The sequence below is a fragment of the Nelumbo lutea genome, chromosome 1 (genome assembly GCF_056320005.1).
Source record: "Nelumbo lutea isolate HS-2025 chromosome 1, American lotus-T2T, whole genome shotgun sequence".
Lineage (NCBI taxonomy): Eukaryota > Viridiplantae > Streptophyta > Magnoliopsida > Proteales > Nelumbonaceae > Nelumbo > Nelumbo lutea.
Window position 1 is genome coordinate 217358363 of NC_142684.1, and position 25963 is coordinate 217384325.

The window sequence follows — 25963 nt, forward strand, 5'->3', positions numbered from 1 at the left end:
TCTACCTATCTGTGATAGTCATAGCAGTTTTACTTTTTCATGTTGCCATTTTGCTTTACAGCTTCTCTAAAATGTCTTTATATGGCTTTATTTTCTCCTTGCTAATCCAGAAGAAAAAAAGTTCTATTAGTGAAACTTTATAAGCTACAATAATTACATGGATGACATGATTCTATCATAAACAAAATTGATATAGATATAGATTCATCTCCAGAACTGAAAACTCTAACCAAGAGTAACAATCAATGATCTCGCAGATAATAACAACTATATCGCGTACAAGGAATCCTGCATCTGGTTCCAGCATATCAGAAACCTTCATGAATTGGAGAACAAAATTATTCCATGTCTTTGTACAGATAGAGGACTCCTTCCACACTGTTTTTGCAGGGTTCTTTTGATTAACCACTACCATCCTGTATCTGACCCAAAAATTCTTGTCTGGATCACTTCCAACTGATTGATCACTCTCCAGATATATACATATAGTGTCAAAAGACTCATACACACCTGCACTATAATCAACCAAGATGGCATCAACTTGAGATAAGACTGTCATCAAATAGGAAATCTACAACTGCATATTAAGCAATAAATAAATAATATCCATGTACCAATCCGAAGTTCACATCCACCAGATTGAAAGAATTTGCTAAATATTTTTTGGGTTTCCATTATTTCCTTGAAGGATAAGAAATTCTCAACCTTCCATGTAAACGATCCTCTTTTCCCAACTCCATCAATTTGAGAACCTGCATTGTTTGACCCCATGTCTTGATCAGTGAAATCCCGCATTATTGATGTTTCCTTCAAGATAAGAACCTCCGTTGAGAACACGACAGTATCTTGAACAAGAATCCCAGAGTCCTGATTAAAGAGACTAGTAAGTGTGATAAACTCGCGCCATCCCCAGTCCTTTACAGCCTTGGAGTACCGGTTTTGTGACTCCTTTAACAGATTTCTCCTCCATCCTTTGATTCCTTGACTTTTCACTAGGCATTTGCCTAGTTGTTTAAAAATGGGATCAAACACATAGTATTTGATCCATGAGACTGGTGGATCAAATTTGTATTTGTATGTATTTGCACTGCACATATTTGTATTTGTGTTCTTTCCAAACTAAGCCTATACTTCTGAAACTAAGCAATAATGTGTTTAAAGACCTGTACGTGTGAGTAACTAAGTTTTACCCAGAAGCATAAAATCACAATCCCCAATTTTAGGTTTCATTGTTTGGGGCTTAAAAGTGTTTTGGCTTTAGATTATTATGTTTTTAAAAGCACTTTTTGGCTCATTTTTATTTCCCACAGCCCAAAGCAACTTTTTGGCTCATTTTAAAGTAACTCTGGGTAGCTCATTATACATGGACAAGTCCTTTTCATGTACCTATGCTATTTGTAGTTATAACATTGCATTTTGTCATGTCTTTGACTTTCAAAGTTCTACATGCACTTCTTCAACTTCTTATTAGTTGTTCTTCCTTTATGATTCTTTTCCAAGCAATAAATGCAAAGGTCTTGTCTACTCTCAAGGTTACTTAGATTAGAGTGATGGTGTGGCTTTTGTAGTAGAGTGTCCATATCATAATCAGAACCGGAAATAATGAGCTAAAATAGGATCTTGTCTTCTTCCTTATCAGCTAGAGGTACAACTTTGGTGGACCTAACTTGAACTCATTGCATTGTAGATTAAAAAAAGGAATTAGAAACAAGTGTGCTTTGATTTGGGGTATTGTATTGGATCTACTCCAGAAAGTCATCAAGCCTACCCACCACTTGGGTTGGCTTGGATTGAGCCCTAGTGTATCTTAAAGTCAAACCTAGCCTAATCCAACTTGATCCCAGTTGATCCATCATAACCCTATGAGCTATTTTCTGTTAGGGTATGTTGAGGGCCCGGGAATAGGATCTCGTCACGGGTCGGTCCACGGGAAAAAACTCCTGTTTTCCCTTGTTCCTTCCTGATCGTGATGAACCTATCTTGGCGCCTTTGGTGATTTGTCCAAGAAATCACCAACTCTCCTAACTCACTCTTGACTGAATAATTTGGTATCTCATTCAATAATGGGGTCTCCTTAAATAGGAGATTACAAGAGTCCTAATCAAGGGGAGTCTCCTTGCTGAATAGGGAGACTTCCAGTTCTATCTTGCTAAGGATAAGATAAGCTAATCCTAATCTGATAAGCTACTAACAAGATAAGATAAGCTAAGCTAATCATAATCTGATAAGCTATTAACAAGATAAGATAAGAGATAAGAACAATAAGATAAGAACAAGCAAAATGAGCTAATCTCATCTAGATAAGGCTGTTGTTGCCGAACTGGGTAGGATGAGCATCACTGAATCCTTGCTGCTGCTGGCGGTGGGCCCGGGGCCTGTTGCTCCCGGCGGCGACAGTACGTCTTCCCGATGAAGGCGTCCATAACATTACTCCCCTCCTGGACTACGAGCTTGTCCTCAAGCTCGAAAGTTGGATATGTGGCTTGGAACTCTGCCAATGGGATCCATGTGGCTTCTGTTGGTGGTAGATCACACCATTCCACCAAGACTTAAAGGATTCCACGATTGAAACGAGAGCGGGTGACAGTTTTAGGCTGGGGGACCAGCTTGCCATCTTTCAAGGGTGGTAGGGAGGGAACTTGGTCCGGGGGAACACCCGTAAATGGTTTCAGCAAGGAGATGTGGAAGACATCATGAATTCGGCTAGTCTCTGGCAATTCCAGCTGGTAGGCCACACTGCCAATCCGTCGCAGAACCTTGTAGGGCCCATAGAACTTAGGGGGTCGACTACCACAAAGAGAACTGATTTGCCCCCTACCTTGGGAAGTCCCTCAATGAAGTCCATGGAGATGTCGGCCCAGATCTGCGATGGGATGGAAAGGGGATGAAGGAGGCTTGTCGGGTGTAGATTTCCCATTTGTGCTGTTGGCATGTGGAGCAATTTTGGACAAAATCTCGAATAGAAGTTTTCATACCTCGCCAATGGAAATCAGTCCGGACGTGGTGTAGTGTTTTTTGAATGCCCTCATGGGTGGAGTTATGGATGCTGGTGATGATGGTGGGAATTAACGGGCAGTCTGATGGAAGATGGACTCGTCCCTTATATAGTACCAACCTGTCGTGAAGTGACCAATCGAGGTCGGCCGTGCCGGTCTAGCTCTTCTGCAGTAAGAGCGATCATTCCGGGGACTGTGGTGATGCCTTCTTAATGTCGTCAAACAGAGAGATCCGAGGTTGGGAAATGCTACATAGAACCATCGCGTTTTCTTCTCGCCTAGACAAGGCATCAGCTGTGCGATTAGAGGATCATGCCTTATATTCCACCCGGAAGTCAAACCTGAGCAGTTTGCTAACCCAATGCTGCTGAGGGGAAGTGGTGAGACGCTTCTCTAATAGGTATTTGAGGCTATAATGATCAGTTTTGACGATGAACGACCGCCCCCACAAATACGGCCTCCAGTGCTGGATAGCTCGGGCAAGGCCGATTAGTTCGCGCTCATAGGCTGGAAGCTTCAGATGCCGGTCGGCCAATCTGCGGCTGAAGAAAGCGATCGGGTGCCCTTGCTACTGTAGTACGGCCCCGATACCCACTCCGGAAGCATCGCACTCGACTGTAAATTCGAGGGCAAAATTAGGTAATTGCAAGACAGGGGTTGAAGACAGTGCATTTCGCAGTGATAGAAAAGCTTCATCAGTTGCGTCGTCCCACCGGAAGGAGTTTCTCTTCAACAAGTTGGTTAACGAGGCTGCCAACACTCCATAGTTCTGTACAAATTTGCGGTAGTAACCTGTTAAACCGAGGAACCCGCGTAAGGCCTTGCGGATTGAGGTTTGGACCATTCTGTTATAGCCTGAATCTTGGAACTATCAACTGTGACACCCTACCCATGGATGATGTGGCTGAGGTAAAGAACCTGTCGTTCCCCGAAGGAGCACTTGGACCGTTTCAGGAATAAGCTGTGTTGGCGTAGGAGTACGAAAACGGTCCTCAAATGGTGGACATGCTCCACCCATGATTTGCTGTAGACAAGGATATCATCAAAGAAAACTAAAACAAATTTGCGCAGATGGGGCCGGAATACCTCGTTCATTAGTGCCTGAAATGTAGATGGTGCATTGGAGAGTCCGAATGGCATGACTAAAAATTCAAAGTGACCATGGTGGGTGTGAAAAGCAGTCTTCTTCACGTCACCGGAGCCATGCGAACTTGGAAATATCCGGACCTGAGGTCGAGCTTAGAGAAATACTAGGCACCATGCAGCTCGTCCAACAGTTCGTCCACAACGGGAATAGGGAACTTATCTTTGATCATCCGGTCATTGAGTTCTCTATAGTCAACACAGAACCTCCATGTTCCATCCTGCTTCGCCACCAACAGAACCGGCGAAGAGAAGGGGGAGTGACTTTTGCGTATGATCCCTTGGTTCAGCATCGTTGTACATTGTTTTTCTATCTCATCCTTCTGCAAGTGAGGGTAGTGATAAGGCCTGACAACGACTGGTGCTGAACCCGCCACCAAAGGAATACGATGGTCGCAAGCTCGGGAAGGGGGAAGGCCCTTTGGTTCCTGGAACAGATTTGAAAACTCGGCGAGAAGTTTTTCTATGGTTGCCGGTTCTGTCTGAAGTGCATGAACTTGCGGTGTCTTTTCTTTAACCCTGCAACCGTGCCATGAAACTTGCTCGTCATTCAGGTGGAAGGTCATGGTGAGTGCGCTGAAGTCCCACAAAATCGGGCCTAGGGTAATTAACCACTTGACCCCGAGAACAATATCGAACCCATCCAATGAGAGTACAAATAAATCAACAAGAATTAGTTCAGAATTGACTTGTACTGGAACATCCTTACAAATCCCTAGACTATGAACTTTTTCACCATTTGCGGCGGCTACTTGTAGTCGCGGCCAGAGTTCCATTGGTAGTTTTAACTACAGGGCTGCATGTTCACTTATGAAGTTTTGTGTGCTCCCTGAATCGATGAGAATGCGCGCCGGCTGACCTACGATCTATGCTTGTAACTGCATGGTCTGAGAGGTTTTAATACCGGTGATCGCATGGAGAGAGATCTCTGGTTCGAATGTGACGGGTTCCCCTTCCTCCTCCTCTTGCTCATCTATGAGAAGGCAAAAAAGCCTCTTGCATCTATGTCCTGCCGAGTAGAGGTCATCACAGCTGAAACATTGACCTCTCACTCGGCGCTCTGCCATTTCTGCCCTGGTCAAGCGCTTGATGGGAGGAGTGACCATGTTACTGCCTATACTTGTCACTACTCTAGAGGTGGTGGTCGTGGGAGGCTTCATTTCCCGGCTGGTAGCAGAAGAGGGGGTCGTTGCTGCTGGTCTTGGGGGCACCCACGAGTTCGGTGGATGACCCACATTAAAAATTCTACGACTGAGCTGCAGCTTGCTCTCAAATGCGCGGGCTAAGTTCATGGCTGTGACCAAATTTGGGGGATTCTGCATCTCGACATCCACTCGCAGGGGTTCTGCTAACCTTGCTGTGAACATATCTACTTGCTGGTCTGGTCGCACGGAGGATGCCCTCGCGAGGAGGGTTTGGAACTGTCGCTGGTATTCAGCAACTGTTCCAGTCTATTTAAGGTTAATTAGCTCGTCCAGTGGGTTGCTGGTCAATGGGGGTCCGAACCGAAGAAGGCAATAGGATTTAAACCGGGGCCAACTGAGCTCGGGTTCTTCTTGCTCTAACCGATAAAACCAAAGTTGTGCTTCTTCTGTTAAATGAAAGGCGGCTAGGCTTACCTTGTCCTGGTCATTTGTCTGTTGATTCCGAAAGAACTGCTCGCAGCGATACAGCCAGCCTAGGGGGTCTCCGTTGCCGTTGTACGAGGGGAACTCTAGCCTGCTGTACTTGGGGATAATGGATGCTCCATGGACGACAGACTGCTGTTCGCCGGAAGACTCCGGCAGATCTGGCTGGCAGTCGTTAGCTGCTGTCCCTCCGTCAGAGTTCCTTTCCCTGCTGGAAAGAAACATCCCCATTAGTCGCCGCAGTTCTCGCACTTCACCTTTGATCTCACGAACTTCGGAGTTGGCCTCCACGAGTTGGTGCTCGAGGTCGTGGACCCTGAAAGGTAGTTGCTCCAGATCTCCCATGATGCCTTGCTCTGATACCAAGTTGTTAAGGGCCCGGGAATAGGATCTCATCACGGGTCGGTCCACGGGGAAAACCTCCTGTTTTCCCTTGTTCCTTCCTGCTCATGATGAACCTATCTTGGCACCTTTGGTGATTTGTCCAAGAGATCACCAACTCTCCTAACTCATTCTTGACTGAATAAATTGATATCTCATTCAATAATGGGGTCTCCTTAAATAGGAGATTACAAGAGTCCTAATCAAGGGGAGTCTCCTTGCTGAATAGGGAGACTTCCAGTTCTATCTTGCTAAGAATAAGATAAGCTAATCCTAATCTGATAAGCTACTAACATAAGATAAAATAAGTTAATCCTAATCTGATAAGCTATTAACAAGATAAGATAAGAGATAAGAACAATAAGATAAGAACAAGCAAAATGAGCTAATCTAATCTAGATAAGGCTGCTGTTGCTGAACTGGGTAGGATGAGCATCACTGAATCCTTGCTGCTGCTGGCGGTGGGCCCGGGGCCTGTTGCTGCCGGCGGCGACAGTACGTCTTCCCGAGGAAGGCGTCCATAACAGGGTACTGGCTATTGACACTTCTAATGCCAGATCTTTAGGCTTCATTTGGTTGCAGTGCGAATTTCTTTTGCACTGGTGTAAATATATAAGAGTGCAAATGGACTGTGTAAAAACTAGTTTACTTTTCCTTCAGATTTGAGGCTATTTTGTAGTCTGATACCCATGCTAACCCAAACAGAAAACCTGGGTTTTGTAGCCTGATATCCATGTTTTCTGTTGCAATATTTTTTGTTGGCAGAATGTCTCAATTCATGGGGTCTATGTGACCTGTTCCGACAACCAGATGACATTGATATCTCTCCAAGAACACAAGAGACACCACCTTGAAATGTCACTGGTTACTGGGTTTCTGGTTTTTTCTGCCACAACTTTAGGCAAAATTGACACTGAAGTCCCACTTCTGGGTCACTGTTTCCTTAATTGTGAAGGACAGAAACTCAGTCCCACCGCAGATAATCCTCTTCATCAGTAGGGACAGTGCAGCCCTACAAGAAACATCAGTGTGATTCATGTCCCAGATTTCAATGACCCCATATTTGTCTAGACTCTAAAATCTCGCCATAAAACATGCACTGATTTTAGCTGAGCTTCATATTTCCTTGATTGCTTCTTGCTGCTTAAGGCAATCAGTACACTGATATCCTTAACTAATCAGAATCCTTACCCAATCATTAATTCTTTTGGTTGCTTGAGACAAAGATCAAGCAAATTGTAGATGCATCAAATCTCACCGAATATCAGATATTGATTGTGATTAATAATTTAATATAAATTACAAAGCCCCAAATGATCTTATATTAATTAACAGACGCCTCAAATATCTCAAATTCCCTCTGTTTATTTGTGTATGCCCACTTAAGGGTGTTAGTCTTAATCACTCTTCAGCAAATCAGATTAACCTATTAAATTATTCATGTGAAGTATGGATTAAGAAAGGCAATTTGCATAAAATTCCTTCAACTTTCTTTAGTTTTTCCTTCTTCACAGATGATTTCATTCCCTCTCATCTTCAATGGGGTAGTGACTTTGGAATCCTTTTCATGTCTTGCTTCCTTTACTTTCCTTTCTACACTTCCATGAAGGTGATTTGTTGCTTTTCTAGAAGAATGTAGACTTTTTTAAGAAACAATATCAACTGCATTTATCTTGATTTAATTAATTAATTAATTACTGTTACTAATTTAATATATTTAAATATTAATCTATTTTAGAGCAGAATATTATGTAATATTCCTAGCTAGTAGGCAAATGATGCATGTCAGCAGAGCCAAATCTACCAATTAATTAATTATAAACTACCATACCTGAGAGAAATTTCAGAAAGAAATAAATAGATATTTCAAGCAAGTACAAGGAAAGAGATAGAGGAAAAATCTACCAAAAAGTGTCTTAATTGATGGCGGTTTTGCCTTGGTACTCTTCTTCAATTCAGCTGAAAACAGGAATGAATGTACAGGAAAAGCAGTCAAAATCATCAATGAGATGGAAATTGTGAATAAGATAGCAAGGAATAATAAATGGTATGGTCTTTTAAAGATTATTGCCATTAAAGAAAATGCAAAAATTAATCAAATTAAAACCAATATATTGGGAAAAGGATTTGCTAGTTAGGTCACTATGTGAGCTTCCATAAATGACCTAGGAATCTTCTATGTGGCAACTGGGTTTGCAGCTTAAAAGAGATCTTTAAATTCCTCTAAACTGCCCTTTATACCTGCAAAAGAGTTTGCCCCAGAAGACCTTGCCGTGTATTAAAAATAGAACCTTTTTCTTTTGATAAATGGTGAATTTCATTAAAAAAGAGGGAGAGTTCCTCTCAAGAACAAAAGCAGATTAAAAAAGAGGAATGGAAAGGTTTCTTTTATCAGTCATTGATGGAGGAGAGAAGCAGATTAGAAACTCAGGCTAGGAGTGCTGTGTCGTTCATTCAGAAGCTATGGAGCTTTATAATGAGGTATGGTCAAGAAATAAAAAAAAAAAAAATCATTGTACATGATATCAGTGTTTCACATGTTTTATTGCCTCCCTGCCTTTTTTTAATTATTATGGTGCTTGTACAGAGGAAAGAGAGTAAATGCATCCAAGGGTAAAGAATTAAGACAAACTGGAAAGTGCCCCTGCTTTTCCTTTATTGCTTCTGTGGGATAGTTGCTGGTATAGTTGGCAGATTACTTGGTCTTGGAGGCGGCTTCATCTTGGGTCCCCTTTTTCTTGAATTGGTAGTTCCACCTCAGGTATCCCATGCATCAAATGCTGTTAAAGAATTTACCTCTCACTATAATTGATTATAACAAGATTTAAAACATGAGACTTCCTAGGTTCAACACTTTTTGGGGGGAGGGGGAACCTCAGATCCAGACCCAGCATCAAATTATGCTTTCAGCCACTAACAACAAACTGTTTTAACCACTTACACTTGCTCAATAAAAAATAAAGTTATTAATTAGCATAATTGTTCTTTGGAAGTTCTTAGATGAAATTAGATCCTTCTATCTTCCTTACATATTTCTGTTCAGGAAACTGTTCATACACATCTTTTACTAGTGGCAACTGAGGTGGAAACTTAAATTGGGTCAATATGGTTTTCATAATTATGCTCCTTCCATGTAGTAAACTTGAAGCAAATAGTCTTTTATCATGTCATATAAATGATCATACTTCTGGTCCTTATTACAGTAGAAGATCAAGACTGTAATCAGTCTTGAATCCTAAAAGGTTTTAGGTTTGTAAAACAGAAAAGAAGATGAGAGAAAGGGAGAGAATAGAAGAGAAGCAAGAGAACACAAGTTGCTAAAAGGAGGGATAGATTCTAACAGATCTGCTGCCGCCACTCTCTTAATATTTATAGGTTTATGTTTAGTACATGATGAAAGGACACATCTGCCCTTGGTACTTACATAATAAAGAAAGTAAACAACAGTTGAATTAGCAAACTGACACTACTATAACTGAAACAAATACTGCTGTCCTACGAACACAGTGGGGACCACTGCAGTGGGGCCCACATCAGTGTTCTCTACACTCCCCCTCAAGTTGGGAGTAGATATCTATCATACCCAACTTGGATAGGTCTGTCTCTAACTTCTTCCTTGGTACAGCCTTGGTGAGGATATCCGCGAGCTACATATTGGATGTGATGTACGGAAGACACACTTCTTGTGATATAACTCTTTCTCGCACAAAATGTCGATCAACTTCGATATGTTTAGTTCTGTCATGCTGCATTGGGTTGTGGACTATATTAATAGCTACCTAATTATCACAATACAACATTAAGGGCTTTTCATAGTCAATACCCAACTCTTCAAGTAGTGACCTCAGCCATAAGATTTCAGCCACTCCATTATCCATTGACCTGTATTCCGCTTCAGCACAGGAGCGGGAAACAACACTCTGCTTCTTACTCCTCCAAGAGACAAGGTTATCTCCCACAAGGGCACAATATCCAGAAGTAGACCTTCTGTCATCAACACTTCCAGCCCAATCGGCATCTGTATAGACTTCCACCCTCATGTGATTATTGTTCTTGAGTAATATACCTCTACCCGGGCATCTCTTCAAGTATGCTAATATTCGTTCTACCGCAAGAAGATGAGAAGTTCTAGGGGAGTGCATGTACTGGTTGACAACACTAACTGCATAGCTGATATCCAGCCGAGTGAGACAGAGATATAGAAGCTTTCCAACCAACCGTTGGAACATAACTTTGTCCTCAAGAGGGTCCCCACCCTCTGCACTAATCTTGTGATTTTGTTCGATGGGTGTATCGGCCGGCTTAACACCCAGCTTTCCAGTTTCCGCCAACAGGTCTAGAACATATTTTCTCTAAGAGATAAAAATCCCCTGTTTGGTTCTAGCAACCTCAATACCCAAAAAATACCGTAGTGCACCAAGATCTTTTACCTCAAACTCTTGATGAAGGAGCTGCTTGAGAGACTCAATCTCATGACTGTCATTTCCTGTCACCACAATATTATCTACATATACTGCCAGTAGTGTCAGAGAGGACTCCATCCTTTTGATGAATAGTGTATGATCTGACCGGGCCTGTACATAACCAAACCTTCCAAGGGCTAATCTGAACCTATCAAACCAGGCTCTAGGTGACTGCTTCAAACCATACAATGCCTTGTTCAGTCGGCAAACCTTCTTACCTGTCTCTGTATCATAGAATCCAGGAGGCAACTGCATGTAAACCTCTTCTTGTAAGTCTCCATTCAGAAAGGCATTTTTAACATCCATCTGAAACAGGGGCCAAGAATGATTTGCTGCAAGGGATAACAAAACTCGAATGGTGGTCATCTTGGCTACTGGGGCAAAGGTCTCCAAGTAGTCTATACCATAAGTCTGGGTGAATCCCTTTGCAACCAGCCGGGCTTTGTACCTTTCAATAGAGCCATCAGCATTATGCTTCACAGTGAATACCCATCTGCATCCCATCGGTTTCTTTCCTTTTAGTGGGTCAACCAGTGTCCAGGTATTATTCTTCAACAGGGCATCCATTTCGACTTGCATTGCATCTTTCCATTCTGGAACCGATAAGGCTTCTTGCACTGTTCTTGGAATAGGGACATTGGCAATGGAAGTGAGATAGGACCGGTAAGATGGTGATAGACGATCATAGGATAGGAACTGTGAGATGCTGTGGGCTGCAGAAGTGGTGCAATGTCGTTTCCCTTTGCGAATGGCAATAGGGAGATCAAGGTCATTCACAGGAGGGGAAGTGGCAACAGCGAGAGGTATCTCAGTAGGCTCTGGATCTGGAGCCGCAGAAGGAACTGGATCTGGCCGGGACTGTCGAAGACTAGGATCAACCTGCCTGCATCACCTGTGATAGACTCTCAACTCCGGCTCCCTCTGACCACCCTCACCACTACAACCTTCATTACCCAATGGAATAGGTAAAGGAACAGCCCCACTTCCACTCTCACTGCTCAAAACAGCCCCACTTCCACTCTCACTGCTCTCCCCCTGAGGAAAGAAACTCAAAACAGCCCCACTTCCACTCTCATTGCTCTCCCCCTGAGGAGAAACCCTATGATAATAGGGTGTCTCCTCAAAGAAGGTGACATCCATAAAGACAAACCGTTTCCCTGAAACCGGATCATAGCAGCAATAACCCTTTTGAGTTTGTGCATAACCAAGGAAAATGCATTTGGAGGCCTTAGGGTCAAACTTGGAATGATGAGGCCCGAGAAGCTGGACAAAACAGGTACAACCAAAGGTTTTAAGGGGAACAATGAACAACTCCTTGTCTGGGTAAAGAAGGGAAAAGGGGGTTTTCATATCAAGGACCCGGGAAGGAACTCGATTAATGAGATAAACTGCCGTGAGGATAGCATCACCCCAGAAGCGAATAGGTACATTGGAGGTAAACATAATGCTTCTGGCCACCTCCAAGATATGCCTATTCTTCCTTTCGGCAACGCCGTTCTGCTGTGGTGTATAAGGGCAAGTGCTCTGGTGAATAACTCCATGGCTACGAAGGTAGGAGGTCAATGGCTGAGCAAAGTATTCCTTTGCATTATCAGATCTGAGGACTTTGATTTTGGTCCCAAACTGAGTGAGAACCATCCGATGGAAGTTTTGGGTCAGAGCAGGAACCTCATCCCGAGAACGCATAAGATAGACCCAAGAAAAACGGGTATGGTCATCAACAAACAGTAGAAAATATCTGTACCCACCCATAGAAGAGATATGATATGGCCCCCAAACATCAGTATGCACAATATCAAAAGGGAAATTACTCATTTTATTACTTAAAGAATAAGAGGTTCTACAATGTTTGGCAAGCTCACAACTCTCATACCTCAACTCTGATAGCTCAACAAACATAAAAGACAAATGACCTAATCGGATATGCCAAAGCATAACCAAACTCACAAACTGGGAAACAAGACTTCTTATCCACTGACTCTTCCCGTCGGGTACTCTCTCCAAGCAGATAGATTCCGTTCGTCTCACGGCCAGTTCCAATCACCTTTCTCGTTTCCAAATCCTGAAAAAACACATCGGTCAAGGAAAAAGGTTATTGAACAGTTCATGTGTTTGGTAATACTACTAACTAAAAGGAAGTTGGTATCAAGCTTAGGAACATGCAAAATAGAAGATAAAGAGATAGTGTCCGATAACTTAATGTCCCCCTTGCCCGAAATGGGAACAAGAGAGCCATCAGCAATGGATACTCTATCTCGGCCAGAGGACAAGTGATAAGAAGTAAACAAAGATGGCAAGCTAGTCACATGGTCAGATGCACCTGAATCTATTACCCAACAGTGATCAATATTACCTGGAGCTGAAGCATGGTAAGCTGAGGCTCGAGTACCTGAATGTGCAAATGCAGATGTAGCAGGAGCTGATGGGGACTGGAATGGCTGAGCTGAACTTCCAACTTCCTTTTCCAACTATATGAGGGCAGCCCGAACAACAGCTAAAGTCTCCAGGGATGTACCTGATGAGGATGTTGAATCAGTGTTCACTGCCATATGAGCATTACCCTTCTTATTTCTCAGTTTTGCTGGGACCAAGTGAGGATGTAGCTTCCAACAAGTATCTTTTGTGTGCTTGGGTTTCTTGCAATGTTCACATACCAGATCCCGTTTACCTTCCTTCTTCCGGTCCCTTTCTGAATCACCCCCTGGCTTGGATTTAATAGCTGTCAAGGTTGGGAAAGAAGGCTGAGGCTGCATCATAACTTTCCTCCTGGTCTCTTCACTATGCACCAAGGAGTATGCTTGAGAAAGGGTCACACAATCTCTTGTCAATATCTGTTGTCGCACAATGTCATATTTTGAATTCAAACCAGCCAGAAACTCAAATACCCTATTCATCTCAACTTGTTTTCTGTGAGTCTGTGCATCCTTGGGACTCTCCCACTCAAGGGTCTCCAGATGGTCAATCTCATGCCACAAGGATTTCAAGGTAGAGAAGTAGACAGAAACTAGCTTCTCTCCTTGTTTAAGGTTGTTCACCTCACACTTCAGTTCATAGGCTCTGACAACATTAAGGGGTTGGGAATAGGTTTCTTTCACAACATCCCATATTTCTTTGGCTATATTTGCCCACAAGTAATTTCGGCTGATATGTGACTGCATGGAATTACACAGCCATGCCATAACTAAATAGTACTCTTGAACCCACTTGGTGTATATTGGGTCCTCCTTGGAAGGTTCTTTCACATCTCCCAAGAGGTAACCCAGTTTTCCCCTTCCTCCAATAGCCATCATGGCTGATTGTGCCCACTCCAAATAATTTGACCCATCAAATCTCATAGTTGTAATCTGAAACCCGGTTTCAGATACATTACCATAACTGTGGTTTCCAAAACTACTATCTCCCTGACCCTTGAACTCCATCTTTGATCAAGATTCAGTGGATACAAACTGTTAGAGCAATTATACCAGAAAACAGTCAAGGAAGTAAGTCTGAAAGCTGATCCGAAACTGATCTGATCTGAAACTGATCTGATCCGATCAGAAATACCAACACAAAACCGATATGATCTGAAACTGGTCTGATCCGATCAGGAATACCAACACAAAACTGATATGAAATCAATCGCCTATCAATCTGAGATGCTGTTCTCTGAAACCACTACTGTGGGGCCCACTACTGTGAGAGCAAAAATAGGGTTTCAACTGTAGGTTTGAAGAAAATTAGTGATCTGAAATCACTAAAGTGCTCAGTTGCACTCTCCAAGCAGTCCGCACCAGTGGGACTTGTCGTAGGGCACTGTGAAACCCTAAAAACTAATCCCCTTTGAAGAGGAGGGTTCGGTCCAACAATCAAACCCTAGACACAAACTTAATCACAGTTCGGCAAGCCAAACCCTAGAGCAAACTTGAACACAGTTCGGCCCCTCTTTCTAGATAGGTCCAACCTATCTCGGTTGATTGCAATCTCTAAAAATCAGTAAAGAAACAAACTTACTTACTGATTACCTGCCTTCGGTGTACTGTCTTCTAGGGTTACCTGAACCCTAACCTTCGTTGCCTCTTCCTGATTACCAACTCTCTGCAGGCTGCGGCAAGTCTTCAACTGCTGCGAACCTCTCCTGGTAATCTCCAAGATTCAGCCGCCAAAAAACTTCTTCAAGGCTTCCAGCCCTAGCTAGTTCTCATGTGATCGGCTGGACTAGATACACATGAGAAGCCCTAGATAGGCTCTGATACCAAGTAGAAGATCAAGACTGTAATCAGTCTTGAATCCTAAAAGGTTTTAGGTTTGTAAAACAGAAAAGAAGATGAGAGAAAGGGAGAGAATAGAAGAGAAGCAAGAGAACACAAGTTGCTGAAATGAGGGACAGATTCTAACAGATCTGCCGCCGTCACTCTCTTAATATTTATAGGTTTATGTTTAGTACATGATGAAAGGACACATCTGCCCTTGGTACTTACATAATAAAGAAAGTAAATAAAACTGAAATAAATAACAGCTGAATTAGCAAACTGACTCAAACTGACACTACTATAACTGAAACAAATACTGCTGTCCTACGAACATAGTGGGGACCACTGCAGTGGGGCCCACATCAGTGTTCTCTACAATTACAAATGAAAATTAAGAAAACTAAGGGAAAATTATCCAAGTGGGAGTATGAAGTTCATCTTAACAGGGTAAATATGTCCATGACAATTCAGAAGGTCCTTTTTAAAATGAATTATCTGGATCTCCTCCTAAGCCAGCCCTCCATATGTCAGAAAATGCCTTTGCTACTTGCTCTGAAGCCTACAGCAACAGTAGACAGTTTTTACCTGAAAATAAATAGGAAAACCTATATTTTTTAAACCCAAATGAGGGAAAATAATTTTATAAAATATTATTTCCTGATAATAAAACTTTCAATCAAATAGACTGTTGAACCAATAGTGCCGTTTCAAGCGATTCGCCTATTGACGATGGAAACATTTCCTCATCCACGAATACAACCATTCCTATTTCTACTTTTCCTTGTTTGAAATTTGAATCTCTGCAATTAATGGCCGGTTGACATAACCACATAATTGTGGCCACCCCCTAGCTACCCCACTTCTCTCTCTCCCCTAAATTAGTAAAACAACCTTCATCGCAAAACCTCGGTTCATTGTTGAATTTTTACAGAAATTCGTGCACTTCGATAAACACTGCTTAATTTGTTTACTATACTTCTTTGAGAGCCAAGCTCTAATGCTCCCCTGGTGTGTCTGATCTCTCTGATCTCTGGTTTACAGTCACACTATTGCCTAGAAAAAAAAAATTATAAGAAAAAACTGACATACAACTTAACGAGAAAGTATAGAAAATATCTGCTACTTAATTTTGCTAGTATTTCCATGGGGAAGTCAAAAATCGATAGCAATAAATTCTGCATTAATATTTATAGAGTGGAGATGATCAGAAGAATGTAATTTTTGAAACTGCCCACAACCTCCCATCTACAATATCACCAACAAGAAAATTTCTGAAGATGATCAGAAGAGTGAATAGTAATATGTAGATACGCAAAACCCTAACAAATAGAGAAAAAGAGACAGCATATATCATCAATCACAAAGAAGGAAGAGAGAGATATTTACCTGTGAATTGAATGCTACGGATGTGCCTGAGAGAGAGACCGCAAGAGAGAGATTTGCTGATATGCGACCATGTGTGTGAGAGAGATAACGCTAGAGAGTGCACGTGCAGGCGCGCGCGATGCAATAAATTCTGCATTAATATTTATAGAGTGGAGATGATCAGAAGAATGTAATTTTTGAAACTGCCCACAACCTCCCATCTACAATATCACCAACAAGAAAATTTCTAAAGATGATCAGAAGAGTGAATAGTAATATGTAGATACGCAAAACCCTAACAAATAGAGAAAAAGAGAGCATATATCATCAATCACAAAGAAGGAAGAGAGAGATATTTACTTGTGAATTGAATGCTGCGGATGTGCCTGAGAGAGAGACCGCAAGAGAGAGATTTGCTGATATGCGACCATGTGTGTGACAGAGATAACGACAAAGAGTGCACGCGCAGGCGCGCGCGAGCGCGAGAGAGAGAGAGAGGGAGAGAGAGAGAAGGAGATAACGATTGAGCGAGAGAAGGACGACTGAGAGAAAGAGGGAGAGAGAGAGAGGAGAGAGACGACTAAGAGAGAGCGAGAGAGGGACGCTGAGAAAGAGAGGACAAGAGGGGCGACTGAGAGATGGCGGGGAGAGACATGCGGTTTTAAACGACTACCACAAGAAATATCGATTTCCAACGGTAGTCGCCAAATAGTCAAGTCGAAAACCGCCGCTAAAGATGTTTTTTCTTATTGTGACTCGCCCGACATTGAGGTGAGGTAGGGAAATTTGAGGATTCCCCATCCCTAATAGGGAGTGAGTGCCTTGCCTTTAACCCACTTGATATTAGGGACAGGGTGAGGATGGGGTAGAGTGTCTTGACTATGGGGCAGGAACAAGGATAAGGTGCCCCACCCCGATCCCGCCCCATTGCCATTCCTATATATTTGTTAATTATTAGTGAAACTAATAAAAATGTTAGCTTTTGTAATTATTTTTATTTAATTAAAGTCAATCAAAATTTCATTTAAAAATAATAACAGTTATTAAAATTATTACAAATGATTAATAAAATTAAATTTATTACAAAATATTTATTCATATTAAATTAACAATAATCATTTTCTGTCAATCAACATTAAATGAAAAAATATAATTATTAAATTTTAAAATATTAACAATAACTTTGAATACTTTTAGTTAATTAACAACAAATTTTGATTATTAATTTATTAACTAATTCATAGTAAATAAAATTATTCAATCTTTAAGATTACTCTCTCTCTCTCTCTCACGTTCTAAATAACCTAAATAACATCCTCTCCTAAAATTTCTTCCAAACTACCTCCCCCACTTTCTCCTAAATTATCTCTAATTCCTATTTATCTCCTGAATTATCTCTAATTCCTATTTATCCTCTCCCCCACTGTTTATCTATATCTACCTAAAGAAATTTGAATTAAAAATCTTAAAAATTATTTAAATATTCTAACAAAATTATACAATAACTTTAAAATATTTATTAAAAACAAAAAATAATTATAATAGATTTAATAATATTCATATTATTAATACGTTTATATTTTACAAAGTTCATCACGAAATTATGTAGTAACAATATAAATTATGATTTTTGGATTATTCAATTTAAATGGTATTCAAACAAATATTATTTGAATATTTCAATAACTATATATCTTAAAAACAAAATATTTAATATTAGGTGATAGTTTTAAAATAAATAAAATTTGAATAACAAAAAATTTAAATATTTTATATATTATTTGAATATTTAAATAACAAAATATTTTAAATAGCAAAATATTTAACATAACTAGATTTTAAATAGTTAAAATAATGAAATTATGTAATAAATTTAAAAAAAAATTCTTAGTCAAAGAATAATTACAAAAAATATTCAAATAATAATAATTTAATATTTTACAGAATTAATAACGAAATTATATAATAATATTATAAAATATTATTTTATGGACTATTAAATTCAATAAATAATTAATATTTTTAAATTTAAATAATGATATTCTTTTATATAACTAAATAATATTATAAATAAAGAATTTCACTTATATCAATTAATAATTCTAGAAAATAGCTTTCAAAAATATTAATATTTATTAGTAATAATTTTAAAATCTTAATCTATATTTATTATATATTTATCTATCCTCAAATTAATATTTATTGTATTTTTAGTAATGTTTTATTATTTAATTATTTCATCTACTTAAAGACAGTTTAATTTTTATAAGGTGGTGAGAAATAAAAAGAAAACTTGGGAAACGTGGTGTCTACGGTGGCATTTGATTGTAATACCTTCTTTGACCAAGCAGTTCTGGCTTCATTAATGCTCCTAAGGTTCTGCATGCATAGAATATCAGAACTGCAGTCTGCAGTCCCTAAGACAAAGGGCTGTGTAAAATTCAGTTAAGTTAGCTTGCATGTATCAATGTGTGATTTTGAAATGTATTATTATGCTATGTTACCCTGATATGGAGAGGACAGAGCTGGAGATGGTATAGGATACCAAATTTGTACTAAAAATTGAAGTGTCTGACAGGTATTTGAGACCTCTGGGTATATAACTGTTATTCAGATGGATATTGAACCTTCTTAAGAACACTTTGACATGTGCTGAAAATAGGTGACAGATGTAAAAGGACAGAAAAAACAAAGAAAACTAGGGCAATGATAGGGTTTAAAGCTAGGATTCAGGGCTATGAAGATGGGGTATGTCTGAGGAATGATTTAGAATTGTTAGAGAATTTTGGGATTTAAGAAAGAGAATTCTAGAGAAAGAAAATATGCTAAAATGCTGCATCAAAGAGAAGAAAAACAGATATACGCAAGTAACTACAGTGACTCCAGTTATTGTTCTTCACCATAAATATGAAATTGTTACTGCATTCAAGTCCCACAAATTTTTTTTATTTGATTGTTGATTGATCTGAAAAATTTTATTATAAAGAATTAATAGAAAGAATTACAACTATATAAAAGCCATCATACTCCATAAATCTTACAAATGAACCCTTTAGCTCCCCATCCCAAATAAAGATCGCCTATTGGGTAATTGTAAGCCCCTGATATAGGTCCACTGCCTCTGTCCTATGTCTAGCTAATTCATTTGCTTGTGAATTGGTTGGTCTCCTAATTCATCTGAACTAGGTATTCATTCTATCAGCCAGAAGTCTTGCTTATCTAATTGTATATCTAAACTCTGAACCTCCATGGTGCTTTTCACCCTTTCTAGCTAACCTATGACCAGATGCGAGTCCCTTTTCACCTCCAATCTGTCCTCAGAGAATAGAAAGTTCTGTCTTGATTGTATTCCCAACACCTATCAGTCTAGATCATATTAGTAGCTTAGTCCTTTTAAAGTGAATGAATAAATTTTCAACTTCAACTGTCCATCATACTCATTTCCTCAATATAAGTTGAGTGTCATGATATTTGCAGAAAAGGGATCAACCGTGAATTCTCTTTTTAGCTGAGGGATCTTAACCATGAATGGTTTGAGGTAAAAAGTTTTAAGTTGAGTGTCATACCTTTTCTCTAAGAACTAAAGCTTATGAAAAAAGATGATTACAGAGTCTCCCACGATGAAAAATACCTAGAGGAATGGTACCCTGAGGGAGCAAAACAAGGAGAAGAGCACTGGTAATTAGGGCCAGATTCTGGATTGCTTCCACTCTCATGATTAACCACTCCAAAGCAGCATTGGAATGAAAGAATAGAATTGCGTTTGTATCAATGAGATTTAAGTAGTTGTGGAAGAGACTCTTTGTCATGCCAAAAATCTCATATTGTGACTACTCCAAGTGATGTTTCAGCTGCATAATTCATAACAGGTGCCTTTGTTGTTCCATTAATTCTTATTAGCTCTCTTGTAGAGGCTAGATGGTATCTCTTCAAATAAAAAAAAAAAAAACAAGGACCCCTAATTAAAGGCAAATAAAATACAGGCAAAAAAAGTAGAGGTGAAAAAGGAAAAAAGAGTTCCACCTGAATGCACTATGTAGATTGCAGGGCGATAATTGCTACAAATAGAACTTGCCATGTGACAAAAGCCATGATACCTACAATTGATAGAACCTCAATTGCAGTTGCTGTTACAAAACAAATAGAGAAAGGTATGTCGAAATCCACGACACTCGTATCTGAAGATGCCTATAAAAATAAACATTTCCATGAGTAGCCATGTGGGTGATCATGAATCCTAAAAAAAATTCTATGTACTGAAAAAATAGGTCAATATTATTGATGTAATGTCAGCTCTAGGATCCAAATGGTAGGCATATTGCACCTAACAAGTTAAATGTTAATTATCCCAAAATATCATTTATTTTAATTATATAAAAAGGAAATTTTTCTAAGATGAGTTGTTGGACAAGGAATCTGTTAGAAAACAAATATTGGGCAACTCAAAAGTAGTGCATCAATAAAGGACAAAACAAAATATCATCGAGTTCATGGGAACCAGAGGCAGTAAAGGATAAGATGGAACAAGTCAACTAAGGAAACATTAAACCTATAATTTGACATGTTATATGGCCATTAATAGATAGGAATAGCAGAACAAGGGTCAATTTACCAACTCTAACTAAATGGGATAAGGTTAATTCTGAAAGTATGTAACTAGACACCTATGCTCAAATACCTAGTATACATCAATATCTCTTTAGTTGTTTGTCCAGGAAAGACTATCTAAATATCATAATCAAATGGTTCATTAATTAAAACAAGGAAGTCTTACCCGGGTTAAAATCCTTTCAACTAAGAGGCTATTGTTGTTTTGAGGAATATCAGGAACTATTGCCAGCCAATAGGAAGCGGCCATCTGAAGAGCAACAAAAGCAGTTTGTGCAAATATGCATAAACCAAGAAGAAGAAAACCCTTTGATACAATGAGATAATCCAATAATTGCTTCCGTCCTACATCTCCAATCTCCCTCTCTTCATCTTTTGTTAGCTAGACCCTAGAGAGACCCTTGATGGCAATCTCCACTTCGTTGCTGTATTTTGTGGTATAAGATGTAATAGAACCACTTACCCTTTGGCCTCCTATCGAGAACCCTTTTACCCTTCGACCTCCTATCCAAAACCCCTTTTCAACCAGCTTTTAGTGGATTGAGAGAAAAAGATAGATGCTGGTACAGAGATCTCCCAATCGATGAAAAGAATCCTCCCCTCTCCTAATCGATCGATTCATGCATGCAAGGAGCCTTCTTAAGTGATTTGTGCATGCAAGGAGCTTTCCCATGCGTCTCTGAACTTGTATTTCCACGATTTCGAGATTCTATGCCTCCTCAAACCTTTCCTGCATTCTCAGTCAAAGAATGAACAACGATTTCATGCATGCTTCTAAGTGGAGTTCTGCAACAAAAATACTCCTCACCGGTTGAATAACAGAGGACACGGGAGCAAAACCATTTTGAGTTTTGTCTAACTTTTCTCCCCTCTCTCTCACCGGTTGAATATATTTAGGTTGGTCCAAACCCGGTTCATGATTAGAACCGTCATTCTGTTTAAAAAAACCGCCGCTTTTTTTTATTTTTCTTACATACTAAGGTTTTGAGGCAGCGATCGTTCTAGGACCGCCACCTTAGCCCTAACTATAGCGGCGGCCACTAAGACCGCCGGGTTAGATAGTTTTTCTTTTAGTTCACTGCACGTGAGAGCTGAGTTTGCTCCACAGACATTTGATCTTGTAATTAAGACTCAGTCTGGAAAGGGTACGAATACATAAAAAATGCAAGGTCTACGTATTTGCATTTATACTCCTTCCAAACTGAGCCTAAGGGTTGGGTAGATAAATAAATAAATAATGCTGGATGCCTGAACCCACCTCGTTAATAAGCCCAGTTGTTTTCATTAGTTCATTTGTCATGCTCAAGCTAGCAGCTAGCCTAGCAGAGGAAATTTCAATCCATTTTGCAAGTTTACGGATCTGAGAGATTTTTCATCCCATTAATTTTCATGGTTGGAGCAGGACGCATTGAATGGTCAGTCCTGATCATTATTTTAATATACGACAATGACAAGTTATGGAGACCCATGCAGTCGTTCCAGTTATGGGTTTCTGTTCTTCTGTATCCCCATTTTCTGGGTTCGTGCAACTCAATCATCTTCAACAAATTCACGGGTGTTATTCGAGTTATGGTCATGGACTCTAGAATCTAGCTGGCTAGATGGTCTAATACTAAAGCCCATAACCCATTCAGTAAATAGTACAAATGCTGGGTTCAATATAATTCAACATTAATTCCCTATCCTAAGCTTAATTGGCCGATTGTCAATTGAAACTTAAAACATGCAAAACTTTGCAATCTCTCAGCTGTGAAACATGAACACACTAGCAAGTAGCAATCCAAACCGAAAAATAGATTACCCTATGTCTTGTAAAATCAACTAGGATCATATCAGTTTTTATTGGGCGGTTGAAATTTTTCTGCACTCGTACGTGGTGGCAGAAAATGTAAGCTTAGGTCGCCCTCACAAGAACCCCAGCAAAAAATGAAGGCGACAAGACAGAGAGTGCAGCAGCAGGGAAGAACTCCCAGATCAGGGTATAGGTAAAAAACAGAAGAAAAGAAAAGAAACAGTAACATGACTGTAATTAATCATTAATGTACTAGTGTATGTAGGACCCATATGGGGATCAGATGGCTGGTGGTAGATCGATCACATCTCCCGGATATCAGAAGCGGGAGCATTCTGATCAGTGTGAGGTGCAGTGACAATCTGCTTAGAGTCTCCATTAATGACAACCAATTCTGTCAAGCCCAACTCGTCTTCTTTGCTTTTCCTTGCCTCCTTCAATCTCTGAGTAGACTTGTAGAACGTGGCGTACAATATAAGTTGAGCCAGCCCCAGCAATGTCCCCAGACCATTAGGAATCTAGTATATGCATCAACCACAAATAATCCATATAATACAATTAAGATGTCTAGATAGCGTAGAAATTCATTGCAGAGAGAGAGAGAGAGAGAGAGAGAGAGGGAGAGTTAATTACTATGATAAAAAGGTCGAAACGGACGAGAGCATAAATGGTCCAGCAAACACCATTGGCAAAGGAGGCCAGGGACAGGAAAAATGGCATGTATTCCACGCTCTTAGTCGTAATGACTAGTTTCTGCATCACCATCACACAGACAAATTAAGTGAGCAACTCCCTGAAACTAACTGATCACGAAGCTTATAGAATAGCTAGCCACTCTGTGAAATTGAAAACCCCCCAAAAAATGGTTTCTGGCCTTCAAATCAAATGAAAGACCAACTGATCGATATCTTGTTTGCATCTCTATCTAGGACTCGAAGTCAAAGCCTCAAAGGGACCAGTAACATCCAAAGATGACTGAGTCAATAGGCCAAAAATGAAGGAAATTGAAAGACAAAAATTGATGAATGATAGCAATGCCACCTGAAGATGATGAAATTTTCTATGGAAGTCGTTGAATTAATGGGTGGAAGAAAAACAGAACGAAGGGAACTCTGACACTGACACCCAACCATCTTCTCAGACCACCAATAAAAATCCCATGATCCTTGTTTATTTTATATATGATTCAACTTAGAACAGTGTTTGTGATCGGATCACTAACAACATATATGTCGTCAGTTTTGATTGGATGGACCCAAAATTTTGCTATGACCAAGCATGGTGATACTGGTCGCACCAGATGGCAACCCAGTCAACTCGAAATTCTTTGCTTTTATTTTATTTCTACTTTCTACCCTTACTGCCTCAGTTCCCATGGTACTAACCATGATCGACAAAGGTGCAGCATACATCAGAGTCCCGAAGAATACACAGAAGCTCCCGACAATCAGAGATCGACGATCATGAGTGTGAGCTAGCGTCAAAACCAGAACAGCTATGGCACCAACGAATAAGAACTCCACAAGCATCATTGCTAGAATTCTAATCCTCTTTCTTCTATCAGAGTAGAGTAGGAAGAGGAACACGTACGCCAGCTCGATAATGAAGCCGGCGCCATTAATGGTTATGACTAGTATGCTATGGGGATGCACAGGTGGAAGCCCATACACGATCCAGAGCATGCAATTAAGAAGGGTCGCTAGATATGGAACTGGCGAGAATTGCTCAACTGATCCCTTCTTCCATATCTGAACAAAAGTTGGCCTGAAATAATTCACGAAAACCACTCATTCTTTTATGTCAAAATTCAGATTGTGTTTTGATGACCAACTTCACACAAGATGTTTGACAGTAAAAATTTGGGTTCTAAGCTTACACTGGTGACAAGAACAAGGCAAGTGAAATACCGTTTCCTGTAGATAAGCAAAAAGTCTATGTTAATTCTCAACTGTAGTAAGCGACAAGCAATGAAGGCATCAAACAATAACAAGGAACAACATTTCTCTAGTGCAACAGAGTCAGACATTCAGAGGTTGCGCACCTAAAATGCCAACTGCGGTTCGAACAGCATCTGCAGAAACCATGGTTGGTCGACGGAGAAGGCAGAAAGATTTTGAAGGAAAATGAGAACAGAACAGCGATCTCGTCTCTGACTTTGTGGTGATAGGATCGGAGAAACGGTTATATATATTGAGTAGGTTTGCAGTTCATAAGCCCCTCTACCTGCAGTTTTAAAAATAGAATCTGGTTGGTCACCTGCTTGGCTTGTGGGGAATGAGTACAACACATGGAGCTCTGGAGAGGAGTTAATATGACCAATGGGCTTAAATCCAAGATTCTCAAAATCCTAGCGTACAGGTTGCGGTGATAGATCTTCGACGGTTGCTTGAGAGTTGAAGCAATAACTCCAATAGAATACTAGCTAGCTAGCTAGCATTTAATGGGGCAAGTAGAATCTGTCGGGGAATCAGTTCGTCACTGTATTTAAGTTGAGCTTATCCCGAATCTATGGCTGCAGTAAAAAAGAAAGAAAGAAGAAAGAAAGAAAGAAAGTTTTATTCAAAACATGGTATTCAATTTAAAACCCAATTATTTTCTGGCTCTCCGCAGCTGTTTCTTCGATTAACATGTTAAATGAATCGGATCAGAAGTGACAAGTGAATAGCATTTTCTCGCTTAAGCAAAAAGGAAAAGCATTCATTTTCAACAGTTTCATGCAACCCGACACGGTAGATTTATACTTTCTAGAAATTATTATTCGTGCAATTCTTGACTTACATGCAACCATGTACAGTGAGAAAAACTTTAAGAACACAGAAAATAATAATGATATTTTGGCATACACATGAGGAGTATCCTGTGTGCACCAAACGATCCCCTTGATCATTCCATTGTTTTCTCTATAACCCTCTTGTTTAATTTCATTTGGGTTGGCCATGGCAGCATCTTAAACATGGACAATGCCATTTTGGTTTTGCCTTGCACATCCATCAGTTTTGCCACATTTCTCTCTCTCTGTGTTTCATTGGAAAGGGTTTTTTGCTGAAGTAGTGTTGTAGGTAGGAGAGATCAATAATTCTGATACAGAAGCGGTCATCTGCACAAAACACAAAAGTTCGACGGGCGCCTGCCGCATCTGCCATGCAATATGCCGTATGCGTGACAGCCTGAGTAAGCATCCAAAATTGCATGCGTTGGAGCCTGCAGATTTGACGGTCAGTCTGTCTGAGGGTGAGGGAGGGTTAACTAATGTGGACTGGACGACTGGTAAAGAGAGTCCCCATCATCGATATCGGTCAGAGAGAGAGAGAGAGAGAGAGAAGACACTGTATCGTACGCATGCAGACTAGGTATT

At 40.1% G+C, this 25963-nt stretch overlaps 2 protein-coding genes across 5 annotated transcripts; both read right to left on the bottom strand.

The window, feature by feature from the left end:
• Positions 1–86: 86 nt before the first annotated feature.
• LOC148881016 (ubiquitin C-terminal hydrolase 13-like) lies at positions 87–20240 on the bottom strand. The gene is made up of 5 exons (XM_088963224.1): positions 20232–20240; positions 16230–16359; positions 8054–8107; positions 615–752; positions 87–510 (listed from the first exon to the last, which is right to left on the bottom strand). The coding sequence occupies exons 4-5, from the start codon at positions 673–675 to the stop codon at positions 176–178; spliced, it is 396 nt and encodes a 131-aa protein (XP_088819350.1). The 5' UTR covers positions 676–752; positions 8054–8107; positions 16230–16359; positions 20232–20240; the 3' UTR covers positions 87–175.
• A 2349-nt stretch (positions 20241–22589) lies between these two features.
• On the bottom strand, positions 22590–25654 carry LOC148881017 (bidirectional sugar transporter SWEET4-like). Of its 4 annotated transcripts, XM_088963222.1 has the most exons (7): positions 25452–25623; positions 24925–25120; positions 24650–24831; positions 24485–24521; positions 23994–24372; positions 23242–23361; positions 22590–23126 (listed from the first exon to the last, which is right to left on the bottom strand). In XM_088963222.1, the coding sequence occupies exons 3-7, from the start codon at positions 24690–24692 to the stop codon at positions 22911–22913; spliced, it is 795 nt and encodes a 264-aa protein (XP_088819348.1). In that variant the 5' UTR covers positions 24693–24831; positions 24925–25120; positions 25452–25623; the 3' UTR covers positions 22590–22910. The 4 variants fall into 4 exon arrangements, with proteins under 4 accessions (XP_088819348.1, XP_088819346.1, XP_088819349.1 ...); XM_088963220.1 differs by having other exon boundaries at positions 24650–25120; positions 25452–25654; XM_088963223.1 differs by lacking the exon at positions 24925–25120 and having other exon boundaries at positions 25452–25630.
• Between the last annotated feature and the right edge of the window lie 309 nt (positions 25655–25963).